Here is a 17,442-nt window from a genome sequence, read left to right as displayed (position 1 = left end):
TTTTTCCTTACCTCCCCCAACCCCATAGCATACAATCAGCCACCTCTCACAACCCCGGTGCAGCAGCTCTTTCTGCCCACGGGTCCTGTTCCCATGCTTTAATAAACCACCATTTTGCACCAAAGACGTCTCAAGAATTCTTTCTTGGTTGTCGGCTCCGGACTCCTACCCCATCGAACCTCACCTATATTCGAAGACCCCATCAAGAGGGTACAGGGAGGGAAAAATACAACTAACTGCTAATAGGTAGAGTATTTCTTTCCGGGGTGATGGAGTGGTTCTGGAATTAGGCAGTGGTGATGGTCACACATCACTGAATATACTAGAAACCACTGAACTGTACATTTCTTTTTTTTTTAATGGGAGAGCATTTATTTTTTTAATTTAATTTTATTATGTTAGTCACCATACATTACATCATTAGTTTTTGATGTGTTAATCACCATACATTACATCACTAGTGTTCCGTGATTCCTTGTTTGCATATATCACCCAGTGCTCCACGCAGAACGTGCCCTCTTTAATACCCATCACCGGGCTAACCCATCCCCCCAGACCCCCCCTAGAACCCTCAGTTTGTTTCTCAGAGTCCATAGTGAACTGTACATTTCTAAACGGTGAATTTTGTGAGGTCTGTCTCAGAGGAAAAAATGCTATTACATATATACTTGAAAATCCATGGCGGCTGCTGAGTAGTAAATGGATTGTGCTGGGCAGGAACAGTAGAGGCCATTAGACAAGAACTGGCAGCAGTAAGTCTGACCAAATTCACACCCTGAGAAGCAGTTAGATCTCTGATTCCAAATCCCATGTTCTTACCTCTATGCTGTATAGTTTGGCATAAAGAAAGGGGCTTAAGTTTAGCCATTTAGGTGCCCCTTCCTGCCATCTAGCTCCAGAAATACTCAGGCCACGTTTCCTGAGGCCTTTTCTCTGTTGAGTCTTCAAACACTAGAGCTGCGGTTTGGATGCAGTTGCCACATCCTGGGGAAAACTCATTCCTTCTCTGTGTCAGAACAATCAGCATAAAGATCTACCGTTGAAAGACAAGATGGAGCAAGGGCCCTGAAGAGTTCTGGCCCCAGAATTTGAGATTCTTCTTAGGAGAAGACCTCTCTTGCACGCTCAGGGCAGGAGAAGTGTTTCACTTTTACAGAAGGATTATGTACGACTCCTTTGTTGGACTACCGGGAATTTTGGGCTCCAGGTTTCTTTCAAGGCTCTCAACCTGAAAGTTAGGAAAAAAATCTATCTTGGATGGAGCACTTAGAGATTTTTATTCATTAAGTGCTATTTTAAAGTCCTTCTCTTTGGTGGTAGAAAAATATTTTGTTATGGGCAGAGGACAGAGAATATTCAATAAAAATGGGATACATGAGATGCTCATGGTAGATGTGCTGAGTGCTAGAGTTTAGAAAAAAACAGCTGGGTTTTCCAAGGTTTGTTCTTTCTTTTCACGCAAAGGAACTGAAGTTTAGAATAGAATTATGGAGAAGACATTGTGATGGTGTATTCCTGTAATCTTTCCCGATGTCCAGGGTGCAAAAAAACAAAGATGAGAAGCAAAAAGAGGCCTTGGGAGCCCCCTCAGTAGGCGTCTGACACACCAGGCACAGGCCATCGCCCTTGGCAGCATTCCCTCTAGTTTTCCAAAATGTTATTGCCCACTGGCCCCAAAGGCAAACAACCTGCCTGTTCTGCTATGGCCTTTGCTTTCTCCCATAAAAGTAGATAGGCAGCCCACCCGTTATCAGGAAACCAGTGCACCCAGAGACGTCCACACGGACAGAAGAAACTACTGAACAAAGAGAATCCTGGGTAATCAAATATGACACCCAGAGGCAGCCTGGCTAAAATTACTCCATCCTATGTAACATTTAAGAAATTTTAATTAATTAATTATTTATTTTTTTAGATTTCATTTATTTATTTGACAGAGAGAGAGAGCACAAGCAGGGGGAGAGGCAGGCAGAGGGGCAGGTAGAAGCAGACACCCTGCCGAGCAGGGAGCCTGACGTGGGACTCGATCCCAGGACCCTGGGATCATGACCTGAGCCGAAGGCAGCCGCTTAACCCACTGAGCCACCCAGGTGCCCTTAAATTTATTTTTAATCAATTAGAGTTTTGCCTCAATGATGTGTGTGTGTCCACGTGTGTCCATCCTGCAAATTCACGGTAATGTGCGAGGAAATTCATGGTAAAGTACAAGTGCTAGGCAAACTAAAAAATACTATTAGGATTACCCCGATCTTAGGAATCCAGTGTCAGCTTGAGCAATACTTCTCAGGTCAAGAATACCTTTAAGCAAGTGCCGATGCCAGCTAATAAAATGGTACATTATCCTAGAATACCACGCCTGCCTTCCATTCTTCTAAGAGACAGGAGACATTCAATTCTTAACTTCTCAAATGTGGAAAACAAAGTCATTTGCAAAGACTTCCAGTCTGAAATTACTTCCAGCCCTGGATGAGCCACGCCCTGGACACCAAGGAGAGATTCCCTTTAAATAGTTTTACACCCCACGCATGAAGTATTTTCATGGCTTGGACCGCTAAGTCCACTTGGAAGGGTATGAGCCCTGGGACAGGCCTGCAGGGCGGGGAGACTGGCTTGTAGCCAGCTGTGGCTAGCATGATAGCTTCTAATTTCCTCTCAAGCAACAGTTCTACAAATGACCTCCTTTCTCCTTCCCTGTTCCTTTGTATAGGCAATTACCCCCGTCATCCAGAGGCTAATGTGGATGCCATTTTGAGTCCTCGGGTCTTTTATTCCCTAGACAGGATCACACATCAGATGCTTCTGTTCTTCCTCAAAACTTCTCTCATATCAGTTCTTTCTGTCATGACCCTAGTTGTCCATTGGCTTCTTAAGGCCTGACAGCTTTAATCTAAATGCTCAGAACGGAAGACTTCTGAAAACTGATGTGCTGTTCACCTCAGTTCCCAGTTTTATCTTCTGCTGCATTCTTCCCAGTGTAACCTTCTGCCCAACCACCCATACCCTCTCTTGTATATGCTCTGTAGTATTTCCTGCTCCTGTAGCCAGTTACCAGAACCTTAATATCTTAATGCAAATTCATTGTCTTCCAGGTCTGGAGGTCAGAGGCCTGATGGGGTCCTACTGGACGAAAATCAAGGTGTGTACTGGGCTGAGTTGCTTCTGGAGGCTCTAAGGGACAATACTTTTCCTTGGCTTTTCCAGCTTTCATAGGCTGGCAGGCCCTTTCCTTGGCTCCCAGCCCCCTCGTCCATCTTCAAAGCCAGTGATGTTGCACTGATCCTTCTCATGCTACCTCTCTGGTTCTCCCTCTTCTGCCTCCCTCTTCCACTTTTAAGGACTTTGAAGGATTCTTGTGATTACATTGGGCCTGCCTGGATAATCTAGATTAGTCTCCCGGTTTTTTTTTTTTTTTTTTAAAGATTTTATTTATTTATTTGAGAGAGAGAATGAGAGAGAGAGAGAGAGCATGAGAGGAGGGAGGGTGAGAGGGAGAAGCAGACTCCCCGCTGAGCAGGGAGCCCGATGCAGGACTCGATCCTGGGACTCCAGGATCATGACCTGAGCCGAAGGCAGTCGCTTAACCAACTGAGCCACCCAGGCGCCCTTTAGTCTCCCGGTTTAATGTCAGATGCTTAGTAAACTTAATTCCCCTTTCCACGTAGCCTGATTTATTCACCAATTCTGGGAATTAGGACATACACATCTATGGGGAAATGTTATTCTGTCACAAGCTCTATCCTGTTCTCTGTCCCCCATACTCAGGAAATGCTTTTATTATGCCTCATTTTGCAATTATTTTAGCAAAACCAATTAATTGAATGTTGTTCCTAAAACCTTATGTTTTAAATTAAGTAAGACTAGTAGTTGCAAATTACATATTTAGAGGTCTGGATTTATATTTTTGGGGAAAAAAAACCATGACATTGAATGGCCATATGTATGCTCACTTTGCCTTATAAAGCACACTGGTCCCCACTCTGGAGATCCTAATAAAACACAAACCATGTTTTTTTTAAGATTTTGTGTATGTTTGACAGAGAGAGAGAGAGTCAGTGAGAGAGAGAGAGAGAGAGAGAGAGAACACAGCAGGGGGAATGGGAGAGGGAGAAGCAGGCTTCCCATTGAGCAAGGAGCCCGATGCGGGGCTCGATCCCAGGACCCTGGGATCATGACCCGAGCCGAAGGCAGACGCTTAACGACTGAGCCACCCAGGCGCCCCTAAAACACAACCCATTTTAATATCTAATTAGCTTAAACTAACTATACTAATGATACTGCTTAATTATATTTTATAGTCAAAAGCACTATGTTTCAAATGTAAGTATTTTAAAAGACAGAGTCTAATGCTATATGTAAATCATTTCTGCAAGAGCCATTCCTACATTTTAGGACCCGTAGTGACTTTTAGCTTAAAGTTCTGTGGTTGTTACTGCTTCCTTAGGCTCTAAGAAGGGAGCAGACAGAGGCGACGATAGGTAAATTACTTATCCTCTTAGTCTGAAACACGGTGCAAAAAATAAAGGCGTTAAATAAGGGGCTGGTGCCTGGGCTATGACAGAAATCACTTCTTACTATCTTTCCAATATCAAGCCATTAAGAGAAAGGACACTAGAGACACAGGGAAAAGCAGGAGCCAAAGGCTCCTGAAGAGATCTTCAGGGGGTGAAATACTTGGTTCTTACCAATGTCATGCGGATACTACTAGAACAAGTTCAGATGTGCAGTGTTTACCAAAACTGACAGATTAGAGAAACTTTTTGTCCCTTCCCAGGAAAGCCTTCTCTGGTCACCTCCAGAGCAGAAGAGGTCTGGAAGGTATCTGCTCTTACAGAACCTTATACTTCTCCTTCACAGCATTCACCACAACCCTCATACACATTATTTTTGTAATTGTTTGATGTGTGCCTACCAGGTGACTGCCTTGCTTACCACCGTATCCTTAGCTTTATCACAAAGATTGGTTCATCCTAGGCAATTTAAATGTTTGATGAATTTAATAAAACCTCAGCAGAGAGGGCAGAGGCTGTGCTTTTTGTTTGTTTGTTGTTTAAATGTTTTTACTTTTGGTACTGTGAAGCACTTCAGGCAAATCAGTGTCCTCAGCTCTCAATCAGTGTTTTCTGAAAGGACCCATATCTCACTCATTAGGAACTCTACATGATGCACTAGCTGAAGCCACCTCAGAGGCTCCTTTCCAGTTTCTTTGTTGAAAGGAAACAATACGAACTCAACAGGTGGTACATGAAGATAGATTTTCTTTGATGTCACTTGTAGAGGGCTCTTAGAGTAACCTGTCAAAGTTGGGGAGTGGGAACTAAATTCGTCGTGACTCTTCTCTTATATTTTGAGTCGGTAGTTCTGAAAATCTGGTCCTGGACCAATCATTGGTATCACTATTGCTGGAAATGCAAATCCTTAGACCTCAGGATAGTCCTGATCAATGAGAAACTCTGGAAGTGGGGCTCAGCAATCTGTTTTAATAAGTCTTCCAAGTGATTCTGATGCATGCCAAAACTTGAGAACTACTCTCTTAAACCAAAGTTTAAGTCCACTCTAAGGATTCATAGTCCTTTTGGCTACCTCTGCTCCTGACGTCTGTAATAGCCCAGACTAGAGATGCCCATTCCACGCATATGTGTCCTGCTCGGTGTGTACATTCCCTCCGCAATTCAGTGTTGTGAAAAGCCCAGCGATGCTCATATTTGGCACATGTGCCGGTCACAGGAACTTCCTTAGGGTATTAGGATAAGATGGGCATCTGAAAGTACTTTGTTCATTAAACACATCAAGGAAGCAGTAGCAACAGTAGTAGCAACTACTGATAGATGACACCGCAATGACAACCCAAGGAGGCTGATTGTCAAGATGAGTTTGAAATTTGCATGTTGTGCTTTGGGGGGAGAAGAAAGTGAGGAGGCACCTCTGTATGCGTGGTTGCTCTTCCTCTTGTGAGTTTTCACGTCACTACATTAATAGTGGAATCCTGCATTTTAGTTCAGAAAAAATACCGCCCAGTGCCAGTTTTCTCCAAAATAAACCTCAATTATCCAAGTCAAGCGGTTGAACTACGGGAGGGTGGGGCCGGAGACGCAGAAGAGAACCTGGCTAGGATGGCTTTCTTTTGCTAAGGACCGGCTCTACTCATTCCTTGCCTCACGTCCTTCTACTGGTTTTTCTTTTCCGGGGCCTCGTCCTCCCCGCTTGCCCCGCCGGCCGCGCTCGGCCCTTCAAGATCAGAAGTGGCCACGAGGCCCGCACGGCCCTCTCGGCCCGCAAGCGAACACAGATCTCGGGAGGTCAGGGCGGCCTCCGCTGCGGAGGAAAAGCTCAGAACGGGGAAGGCCGCCCTCGCGCGGCGTTCGGACGCAATCTGCAGACGAGGCAGCGGGGCCTCTTCCGCCCGGACTCCGGCCCGTGGCCCCGCCCCCTTCGCCGCACGCCGGGGAACGCTCCACGCCCGCGACGACTCCGCCGGCGTGTGGCGCGCGCGTGTCGGCCAATGAGGTGCCAGGAGCGAAAAGCGGTGACCAATGAGACGCTGGGAGGGTCTGCGTGGCCGACCAATCGCGACGCCTGGCACCCGGATATGATTGCGGGTTCTGAAACCTCGCTCTGAGGGAGTGTGAGGGGTTCCGCACGTGGGGCGGGGGCTGTGAGCCGGGAGGACGGGTGAGGGTGTTGGGTTCAGTGTCTCGCGCGTGGGGCTGACGTGTTCTCTTTGGGTTTTGAGCGGGGGATAAATCAGTGTGGTTATTGGTCTTGGGAAGAATTCCACTGCAGGGGGCCGGCGCCAGCGTGAGTGGAAGCCTAACCGATGGTACCTCAGAGGGCGAGTAGGAGGGTCTTGAAGGCGCCGCTCGGACAGTGACAATATGAACCTCTTACCCAAAAGCTGCCAGGAGTTCGGCTCCGTTGACTATTGGGAGAAGTTCTTCCAGCAGCGAGGAAGGAGAGCTTTCGAGTGGTATGGAAGCTACCTGGAGCTGTGCGGGGTGCTGCACAAATACATCAAACCCAGAGAGAAGGTGAGCGCGGCCTGGCGGTCCCGAGTGTGTGCTCGGGAATGTGGGAACGAGAGCTTTAATCCTGCCCTCGGTGGATAGCGACAGGCCCGTATTTTGGTAACAAACGGGGCCCGTATTTTCCGGGTTCTATGCGTCACTCGGCTAAAAGGCAGTTTTAAAATGTTCTTTTAAAGGTTTTCAGGTAAGAGACCTCCTGCTCCCAGCTCATGCTTGAATTAGTAATCCCACTGGAACAGAGACTTTAGTAGTCCCACCTAGCTATCGCCTCCTCGAGCAGTGGTGTGCGTTTCTGTCACTGTCCGTCTCTGTAGAGCAGATAATACCTGTGGCTTTACTGATACCTGAGTCTGTTAACGGAGTGGTTGTTGCTGGCACACTGAGTTTCAGGCACTGTGCTCAGCTCCTCAGCAACAAGAACCCCAAGGCACGTTCCAGGAGTGACAACTGCTAAGTACAATGCTAGGGGTTTGATGGAGATGAAGTGTACTGGAGGTGGGGAAGAAAGAAGGATAGAAAGGTGACATTCGTGGAGGATGCTCTAAGTGCCAAGACTTATGCTGAGTGCTGTGTGTGTGTATGTGCCTTCAACGGTTGAAATCTCAACAACTCTGTACGGTTCATTCATTGTATTGATTTGGAAACTGCGGCTCTGAGCGCGTTTCTTGTCCAAGATCATACATGTAGTGAGTGGTCACATGGGAATTTAAACTCAGCCCCATTCAGTCCAAGGCTTATGCATTTCCCACCAGCTTTTCCAGAGATGGTGACAGTGGGGCTGAAGTTTGAAGGTTCAGTGGGCGATTGCTCCACAGAGAGGGAGGCAACAACTTGTGTTTTAAGTTTGGCTTTACAAAATAGCAGAATAAAGGCACCTGGGTGGCTTAGGCAGCTAAGTGTCTGACTCTTGAGCTCAGCGCAAGTCTTGTCCTCTGCGTTGTGAGTTCAAGCTCTGCCTTGGGCTCCGTGCTGGGGGTGGAGCCAACTTAAACAAAACAAACAGAAAAAGAAAACAGAATACCATGAGGTGTGCCTTTAGGTATGAGTGGAATAGATTTATGCCACAAGTAGGTTTTCCATAGTAAATTTGGATTCTGTGACTTCCTATCACTTCATGAGTAATCAGTGCTTGCTTCTAAGAACAACCAGGATTCGCTTGTTTTTGCAGTATGGAAACCCATTTTTACATACCTTGTATTGTTTGACTGAATGTGGTTTTCACTGGTGAGTTTCTCTAAGCAGTAGTGTTTCAGGATGGAACCTTGAATCACCTCTGTAATGGTGCTCTCTGCTGATAATAACCTTTACACCTTCTGAAAAGTTAACAGCCAAGGTGAGACTTGATTCCTGGAAGTGTCTGCAGGTCATTCCTTTGCCTTGATCACCTTTACCTTGTTGGCTTTTTCCCCTCAGGTGCTGGTGATTGGGTGCGGTAACTCAGAGCTAAGTGAACAGTTGTATGATGTGGGCTATCAGGATATAGTGAACATCGACATCAGTGAGGTGGTCATTAAGCAGATGAAGGAACGCAATGCCAGCCGACGGCCCCAGATGAGCTTCTTGAAGATGGACATGACACAGATGGAGTTTCCTGATGCTTCGTTCCAGGTGGTGTTGGACAAGGGCACCCTGGACGCTGTCCTGACAGATGAGGAGGAGAAGACCCTGCACCAAGTGGACAGGATGCTGGCTGAGGTTGGCCGTGTCCTGCAGGTGGGCGGTCGCTACCTCTGCATCTCCCTGGCTCAGGCTCACATCCTGAAGAAAGCAGTGGGTCACTTCTCCCGGGAGGGGTGGATGGTGAGGGTGCACCAGGTGGCCAACAGCCAGGACCAGGTGTTGGAAGCAGAGCCTCGGTTCTCCCTACCTGTCTTTGCCTTCATCATGACCAAGTTCAGGCCAGTCCCTGGCTCTGCCCTTCAGATCTTTGAGCTATGTGCTCAGGAGCAGGGCAAGCCTGTGCGGCTGGAGAGTGCCGAGCGGCTGGCCGAGGCGGTGCGGGAGCGGCAGCAGTATGCCTGGCTGTGCAGCCAGCTGTACCGCAAGGCCGGGCTGGGGAGTGTTTCTCTGGACTTGTGCGATGGGGACACGGGGGAGCCACGCTACACACTCCACGTGGTGGACAGCCCCACTGTGAAACCATCGCGGGACAATCATTTTGCCATTTTCATCAGTGAGTTGGGATTGCTCCCTCTCTTCCCTGGAGGGGCTGGCTCATAGGGGCTGGGGCTTTGGTGGATGGGTACACCGTGGCTGGTTTTATCTTGCAGGGGGTGGCACTTCAAGAGGTTAGACTAGGCCAGGCATGAGGAAGGGGGAATAGCGCCGTCCAGCTACCTGCTTAAGATTTGAGGCTTATTTCTTCACATCTTCCATTGCAAAGGCTTGGTGTGAGAATGGGTTTGGTAGGGAGGAGAGAGAGGGATAAATTAGGTAAGTCTCACAGTGTAGAGAGTTACTTTGTAACATGGAGTCATGGAAGCAGCAGGGTCTCAGCTCTGTAGCCTGTGAGCTGCACGACTTGGGGGAAGTTGGCTGTGCTTTTCTGCTGAATTTAGGGATACAGTACAGAGTAGTAGCTAAAAAAGTGACTATTTGGGTTCCAGTTCTAGCTCAGTCCCTTCCTGGTGGTGTGACCTTGGACGTTCCTTTTCTTTCTGTGCCTGAGTTTCCTTATCTATAAAGTGGGATTGTTAACTGTGTTGTGTAGGTGTGAGAAGTATAAAATCTCTTAGAGTGGTGCTTGCACATGATAAGTGCTTAATAAACAGAAGTGACATTAGTGAAGGGTATAAATGATACCCGATTTACCTCAGTAATGATCAAAAGAAATAAGATGATGAAGTGCTTTCAAAAGTAGAAAATTCTAGGGTGCCTGGGTGGCTCAATCGTTAGGCATCTGCTTTCGGCTCGGGTCATGATCCCAGGGTTCTGGGATCAAGCCCCACTTTGGGCTCCCTGCTCAGCGGGAAGCCTGCTTCTCCCTCTCCCACTCCCCCTGCTTGTGTTCTCTCTCTCTCACTGTGTCTCTCTCTGTCAAATAAATAAAATCTTCAAAAGTAGGATATTCTAGACAAAGGCAAGATGTTGAAATCATCATGCTGGTAATTTGCTGACAAGTGAGCTATTTTCCCAAGTATTCCATAAGCCTACCTGTCTACTTGGGGGAACAAATAGTAAAGTCGATACAAGCACGGAGCCTGGGGCTTGGCTGCCTGGGTTTGAGCCCCAGCTTCACCATTTACTAATTGTATGAACTTGGGTAAATCATTCCATTCTGTGTCAGAATGTCCTCGTTTATAAAATGGGAACAATAATACCACCTGCATCTTAGACTCTTGTGAGGATTCAATTAGTTTCTGTTTGTAAACTTCTTGGAATTTTGCTTGGTATATAATAAGTGTTAGTATTACTGCTATTTTTCTTGCACTAGGTACCTGCCTCTACCCCTTATATGGTCACGTAGGTCCTACCATGTGTCTGATAGCTGCTTTGCTCAGGGCATTGTGCAGTAGGGAATTGATAGCCCTCAGTGGGTCACAGTTGGAAGGGATGCTGGGCCTATGCCGGGGCTGACTCTGCCATGTAGGTCATATTGGTTGGGGCTTGAACACTCTTCCCTGGACTCCGTGTCACCAAGTGCCTCTTTCCAGTCCCCCAGGGTCGTGAGACTGAGTGGCTCTTTGGCATGGAGGAGGGTCGGAAGCAGCTGGCGGCCAGTGCAGGCTTCAGGAGGCTGATCACAGTGGCCCTCCACCGAGGCCAGCGGTACGAAGGCATGGACAGCATTCAGGCTGAGCTGTCAGCCAGAGTCATGGAGTTGGCTCCTGCCGGGATGCCCGCCCAACAGCAGGTAACAGAGCTCTGGCAACAGCTTTCATGGATCTCTAGAGAAGTCATATTAGCAGCCACGAAGGCAGACGGTGTCTTAGAAGGAGCTAGGATGAGGGTCTCTGCCTCTAGTCTATTCCTGGAGGGCATGTCAGCAGCTCAGAACTAAGTGGGCAGTACTTATGTTCTCTTGCCCCAGACAGTGAGAAGAAGGAGAGAGGTTGCTCTTTTGAGACCCCCAGTAGCATCTGTGTTTGTGGAGCCTCTGAGACTCCACAAAGATGAAATGCTCTCCACCTTGCAGGCTCCAGCTCTTTATACTTTGGATTGTTCATACTCTGTTTCTCCTTACCCTCTTTTGTGCAGACCTTCCTTGAGCATTTTGCTTCTTAGAACCATCATCTGAGTGTAGAATGGAAAAGAGGCAAAACAGCTCAGGTTAGTTTTCAGGATATTAGCATTGCTGGTCTGGTATTTTCCTGGGAAGGAAACAAGGTTTTTGCTGACATTGTCTCATTCCATCCTGCTGATGGCAGTTGACAGGTGAGTGCATTACAGGTACTTTATCCGTGGTAGATAGGAAAGCCAAGGTCCCTGGGGGTTGTTGCTGTAGTAACAGATCTGAAAAGATGAACCTAGACTTCCAGGTTCTAGCCTGTGGTTCTGCCCACTACGCTGTCTTGTGTTTGCAGATGAATGTGTGTTTGATTCTTTCTGGCAGACTTTGGGGTTGGTGTCCATCAAAGAGATGTAGATCCTGTGGGGAGGTCATTTGGGACCTTCTCTCCAGTGCCTGCATCTCTGCAAAGTCAGGGGTCCCTGGTGATTATTAAATACTCTTGGAGGTCTTTAAAAGAAATAGAAGCAAAGATTGGGAAGGGAAATGGAAAAGTCTAGGGGAAAAATGTATTTTTCTCCTAATTTTTTCTCCCGTTTAGAAAAATGGGGAAAAAGATGAGAGTAATTGGGGGAAGGGGGAGATTTCTCCAAACTTGGAATGGTTGCTTTCTCTCTGGATTTTTGTTCTCTTTATCCCTGTTCAGATTCCTTCTCTCAAAGTTGTAGTTCCCTCCGAAGGGTTCCCTGTAGCTTTTATGGAAAATCCTTTGAGGATTCCTAAGGAGAACATCATGTTTTTCTGAGGGAGAACCCTTGCATTTCAATAAGGGTTTGGGAGATCTTTATGTGTTCAATTGGTTTTCCAAAGAGTGAATTAAACCTTTTGTGATCTGTTGAAAGGCCCCAGGAAAGTTCTTTAATAGAATGGCAAATCTTGGAAATTCTTGCTGTCCTGAACCTTGGTATGGGGATTCCTCATACACACACACAATCATTTCTCATTGTTTCTTAATTGAGCTGGTGTTTGACCACATCTCTGTTATATCTTCAGGTGCCCTTTCTGTCTGTGGGTGGGGACATCGGGGTCCGGACCGTTCAGCACCAAGACTGCAGTCCCTTGAGTGGCAGCTATGTGGTCGAGGACGTGCAGGGGGATGACAAGCACTACTTCCGGCGGCTGATCTTCCTCAGCAACAGGAATGTGGTGCAGTCAGAAGCCAGGTTGCTGAAGGATGTGTCTCACAGAGGTGAGGTATCATCCGCACACTGGTGGGACCCAAGTGGACGTGGTCTGGACTCTGCATTTGGGGTGGCCAGACTGACCTGGGAGATTGGCCAAGATGTAGGACAGACCTGGGTACCTGTGATCAGAGGCACATGGCTCTGCAAGTTGTCCTGTTACCATTTGGGCTCTTCAAGTGTAAACGGCAATAAGCAGAAAGGAGGTGTATGTTGTTCTTGAGCGAAGCCTGGGTCTCAAATGATAAGGGGCTGGGGTGATGGTTTACCAAATAGATGTGGTTATCACTTTAATGCCTTCAGTTTAGAGGCCATCCGTTTTGTACGTTGCTCCATATGCATCTGTTTTATGTTAATTCAGTAAACTTCTGTGAGGTGAGCCAGAAACGTTACAGGTGCAGGTGAACCCCATCTCCTCCATACTGCTAGCCACTAGCATATGTTTCAGAAGGGCTTTAGAGTTGGTGGGTACCTTAGAGGTCACCTGGTACGGTGCTATTCAGTAGAACTTTCTGCATTGGAGGGAATGTTTAATATCCACTTAGCTGCCCAATATGGTAACCATTAACCATATGTGCCTTCTGAGCACATAGAATGTGGCTGGTGCAGGTAAGGTGCTGAATCTTTAATGTTTTTAAATTGTAATTTATGTTTACATTTCAGTAGCCACAAGTGGCTAGTGGCTACAGTATTGGACAGTGTAGACCTAGGCCATGTCCTCTGGGATCCTTTTTTTTTTTCCTTAAAGTAGGCTCCGTGCCTCGTGGCGTGGGTTCTTGAGTCTGATCAAGCTCACAACAGCACAGTGCTGTTGGTATGGCTTGCTTTCGAGTGCCAAGCACAGGACCTCATCATCTCTATCTCTCATTTAGCCCAGAAGAAACGGAAAAAGGACAGGAAGAAGCAGCGGCCTGCTGACGCTCCGGAGGACCTCCCCGCAGCCCCAGGGCAGTCCATTGACAAGAGTTACCTGTGCTGTGAACACCACAAAGCAATGATTGCGGGCCTTGCCCTGCTCAGAAACCCGGAGCTGCTCCTAGGTGAGGGAGACTCCGCTGCCTGCCACAGGAGGGGGCGTGTAAGACGACAGCTGTCTTGTGCTTTGAGCACAGCGATTACAGACCAACAAATGCACATATATTCATAGTTTTCTTCTTCCCATTCTTCTTCTAAGTTAATAAACATCCAGTAGCTTTTCCCTCAAACTCAGATTGTAATCTCAAAATGGCTGCACATGTGGGTGTCTAAATTTTTTCATTATTCATTTATTTAAAATATTAAAGTATAAAATGTATTCAGTGAGATACATAAAGTACAGATTTTAAGTTGTTCATTTTGATGAGTGTTTGCATATGTGTCTACCCATGTAACCAGATGGAACATTTAAAATCATGACTCCAGAAATTCTTGTGCACTTGAGAAGAATTTCTGGCTTTCAGTAATGTATTATTTGAGCACCAGATGCAATTCTTTCTTGAATTTCTACTTAATTAAAAAATCTGTATTATAGGTAGAACAATCCATAGCCTTATTACTAATAACAGGTTTGGATCTGACCATAGTAGCAAAAATGTTCCTTTTTCTGTCTGGGCTTGTAACTGTTCACCCAAAGTCCTGAGTATGTCTTACTGAAACATCCTGTACTCCCAGCCTATCTTGGTGTTGATGTATGTCCCTGGAGTCTCAGTTCTTAGATTTAATCCTCAGATATTAATCTTACATTTAATGTCTCTTCTCGGTGATTCTTTCTTATTTCTTGTCTTCTGTCTGCCTGTGATTGCTGAGGTTTCTCTGTACTTAGGACTAGGATTTGGGCCTTTGTTTTCTCGTGATTTCTGGAACTTGGATGGATTGCCGTCGGTGGGTTGATGTTTCTGAGAGGGCAGCTGTGGCCTTTGAGTTGAAAGGTGGGCAGAGGGCATTGCATCTACATTACCTTGTGATCATGAGCGAGATGTTGGCCATTGTCCCTCCCAATTCCTAGGGGAAATCTAATAATGCTTATGGTGGGGACTCTTGGTATGATGTCAGCTGAGTGCTCTGGGATCTTTAAGCGTCTGTAATAACACACAGCTTCTGGATCTAGTAAAGGAAGGATTGTGAGGCCACGGTTGAGTTTTCAGATGTCAGACTGGCCCTAAAGTTCTGGGATGAGACAGAGGCTGGGCCTCTAAATCTTGTGTCCCCTGGGCAGAGCCAATAATCCAACTCCCTCCTTTGCCTTCCCCAAGGCTGGTACAAAACTTTCAGTGAGCAGATTGTCAAATGATGCTTTATTTCTTTATTGCAGAGACCCCACTGGCATTGTTGGTGGTAGGCCTGGGTGGGGGCAGCCTCCCCCTGTTTGTCCACGATCATTTCCCGAAGTCCTGCGTTGATGCTGTGGAGATCGACCCCTCCATGTTGGAAGTGGCCACCCAGTGGTTTGGCTTCTCCCAGAGTGACCGGATGAAGGTCCATATTGCAGATGGACTGGACTATATTACCAGCCTGGCGGGAAGAGAAGGTACTGCTATTAGGGAATTTGGAGGGGTGTTGAGGGAAGAGTCATCCAGAGTCGGCAGGCCTGCAAGGGCCTCTAGAATTCATCTTGAACAATTAGCATTGTCCCAGTCTTTCACCCGTTGATTTGTTCATTCATTGGTTGATGTATTGATTCAGTAAATCTGGAGTGCCAGCCATGTGCCCAGCACTGTGCTAGGGGCTGGGGTACAGCAGCACATAAAACCGACCGTTTCTGCCCTTGGGGTGCTGACAGCTCAGTGGGCTTTTCTCCTGGTTCTCTTCTGGCTCTGTGTCCTTGCCACTTCCTCATCCTCCCAAGGAACCCAAGGTCTGTAGCCAGGTGAGGAAAAGGGGAAGAAAAGTTGGGGTCTGTGTTGGGAGTTGTTTTTTTAGTCTTTGAGCTGTGGGTGAAGCAGAGAGAGAGCCAAACATTCGTGTAGATCAGTGGCTGTACACTTGGGGGCATCGGGCAGTGTCTACACACACATCTTTGGTCCTTGTAACCGCGGGGTGAGGGTGCTTCTGACAGTGAGTGAGTAGAGACCAAAGATCCTGCTAAACATCCTACCGTGCACAGGACAGCCACCCCTAACACAGAATTATCTGTCCCCAATGTCAGTAGTGCTGAGGTTGAGAAACCCTGAAGCAGATGCTACTCAGCGGGAGTTCTGGTGGCCGTGCTGCTGCTGGAGTTAAGGCTCCATTTTGCTCTAATATTTCCTATCTCAGACTTAGGACAAAAGGCATATTAATGTTCTGCAATAGCTCCTGTGCTTCTTTTGCCTCTTTGTATGTAGGCTCCTGGGGACTGGTGCTTCCTGGAGCAGGAGTCCCTCAGGGAGAAGTCAGGTTGGTTCAGTTAAGTGAGCCTGGGAACTCGGGCCACCCACCCTTCCTGGTCTGCCCATTCCATAACTTGATCCTTGTTCTCACTGGATCAGAGCATCTCCCAGTTAGGGTATAGCAAAGCAGGATGCCCGGGGTGAGTACTTTGGTGCTGGGATGGACAGATGGTGCAGGAATTTTAATTGCAAACTGAACTTAAGTATATCAAGAGTTTCACAGGTTACCTCTCTGAGGCTGGGGCCAGTGTGGGGGCCCAGGCCCAACACAGCTAGTACATGGGAAATATTTAAAACTGCACTAGGCTCATGGCAGGCACTCAGTCTGTGATGTGTTGCCATCGTTACTGCCTGTCAGTCAGTTTTGAACAGCCTGGCAGTCGTCTCTAACAACCACCTTCCAGATTATTGGAGGGCTCACTGCTACAAATGTGGGCAGTGGTTATCCTTGGACTTTGATGAGCCAACATGTTCTGCTCTCTAAGAAACCAAAACGAGATCTGTGCCATGCACAGTAATGGGCATGCAGTAGTCCTTATTAATTATTGGATAATCATTATCATAGTCTCAGAGTTTGCTGAAGGTCAGTAGCATTGCTTAGCCCTTGTAAAAACTATTTCCGTTATAGCAAGGAGTGCATCTGATGCTTCATCCGTTCTTTCTCACCCATTTAGCAGAATCCTTTTTGAGCCAGCTATTGTTCAAGTACTAGAAAAGATACACTAACTTTAATTTGAGAACATTTTCTCCTACAACCATTTGCTGGGTCAGCCCCTAAAGACTTAGGCAGCTGCTTTGCCTAAATCAACAGTTCTCAATTCTGCCTGTATTTCGAATTACCTGGGAGTTTAAGAAAAATAACCGTGGCTTCCTATCTCCTCTCCTACCTATTCCTTCCCACATCAAGGTTTTTGATTCAGGTGGTCAGGAATGGAGCTCAGGTTCTCAAAGTATTTTGAATATTCCCAGGTGACCCTAATGTTCAGCTGGGATTGAAAATTACTGGTATAGATGGACTTTTTTTTTTTTTTTTTAGCACTTGTTAGCATTTAATGAACGCCCCCAAACGTCCAAACGTGGCTTCAAGCTACTAGAAGGCAGGCGCCCCCGACACCCTTAATCTTCTCCTCTGCACTTCTACTGAAGAATTTGGCCTTCACGATGACAGGCTGTTTTGGGAGTTTTCCCTTTCCCAAAACTTTGTAGTAGCCCGATCGCACCACATCAGTGATAGGAGCAGCTCCAGTCTTGTTCTTGGCGGCATTTACCCGTGTCTGCTCACTGACCAAGGTCCACAGTTTATCAAGGTCGACAGTTGGGCAGAAGCTCTGGTTCCTCTTTAAGTGGTAATGTCTCATACCAACTTTTCCAAAGTAACCTGGGTGATATTTGTTGAAGTTGATCCTGTGGTGATGCATGCCACCAGCATTACTCCGGGCTCCTGGGTGCTTCCGGTGCTTGCCGACGCGGCCGTGGCCGTGGCTCACGTGGCCCGCGAAGTTTCTGGGTCTGCCTCAGTCTGGACGGCATGTTGGCAGCTCAGACGGTAAAGGGAGGACTTTGCGAAATCTCGCGAGGTACCGATAACGGGGGCGGAGCCAACAAGACTCACTTCCGGCCTATAGATGGACTCTTAACCAAGAAGTGATCGTACTAGCACGGAT

At 47.1% G+C, this 17,442-nt stretch overlaps 1 protein-coding gene and 1 pseudogene across 2 annotated transcripts; one reads left to right on the top strand and one right to left on the bottom strand.

Annotated features, from left to right (window-relative positions):
• Nucleotides 1–6,587: 6,587 nt before the first annotated feature.
• LOC141369926 (eEF1A lysine and N-terminal methyltransferase) lies at nt 6,588–15,707 on the top strand. Of its 2 annotated transcripts, none has more exons than XM_073890551.1 (6): nt 6,588–7,025; nt 8,631–9,195; nt 10,676–10,875; nt 12,244–12,439; nt 13,304–13,471; nt 14,722–15,707. In XM_073890551.1, exons 1-6 carry the CDS (start codon nt 6,873–6,875, stop codon nt 15,057–15,059), a joined length of 1,620 nt encoding a protein of 539 aa, XP_073746652.1. In that variant the 5' UTR covers nt 6,588–6,872; the 3' UTR covers nt 15,060–15,707. The 2 variants fall into 2 exon arrangements, with proteins under 2 accessions (XP_073746652.1, XP_073746651.1); XM_073890550.1 differs by having other exon boundaries at nt 8,436–9,195; nt 14,722–15,700.
• Nucleotides 15,708–16,855: 1,148 nt separating this feature from the next.
• Nucleotides 16,856–17,360, bottom strand: LOC141372079 (large ribosomal subunit protein uL15-like; annotated as a pseudogene).
• Between the last annotated feature and the right edge of the window lie 82 nt (nt 17,361–17,442).

This window comes from Callorhinus ursinus, unplaced genomic scaffold (genome assembly GCF_003265705.2).
Source record: "Callorhinus ursinus isolate GAN/ISIS: 27379988/994484 unplaced genomic scaffold, GSC_fseal_2.0 scaffold762, whole genome shotgun sequence".
In the NCBI taxonomy this organism is placed as follows: Eukaryota; Metazoa; Chordata; class Mammalia; order Carnivora; family Otariidae; genus Callorhinus; species Callorhinus ursinus.
This window is presented reverse-complemented; position numbering and strand designations above follow the sequence as displayed.

Excerpts from the sequence above, each read along its gene's own strand:
- LOC141369926 (XM_073890550.1), top strand. The coding sequence starts at position 6,873 with ATGAACCTCTTACCCAAAAGCTGCCAGGAGTTCGGCTCCGTTGACTAT. Across the intron at positions 10,876-12,243 it reads GGATGCCCGCCCAACAGCAG|GTGCCCTTTCTGTCTGTGGG; the intron begins GTAACAGAGCTC and ends TTATATCTTCAG. Across the intron at positions 12,440-13,303 it reads GAAGGATGTGTCTCACAGAG|CCCAGAAGAAACGGAAAAAG; the intron begins GTGAGGTATCAT and ends TCTCTCATTTAG.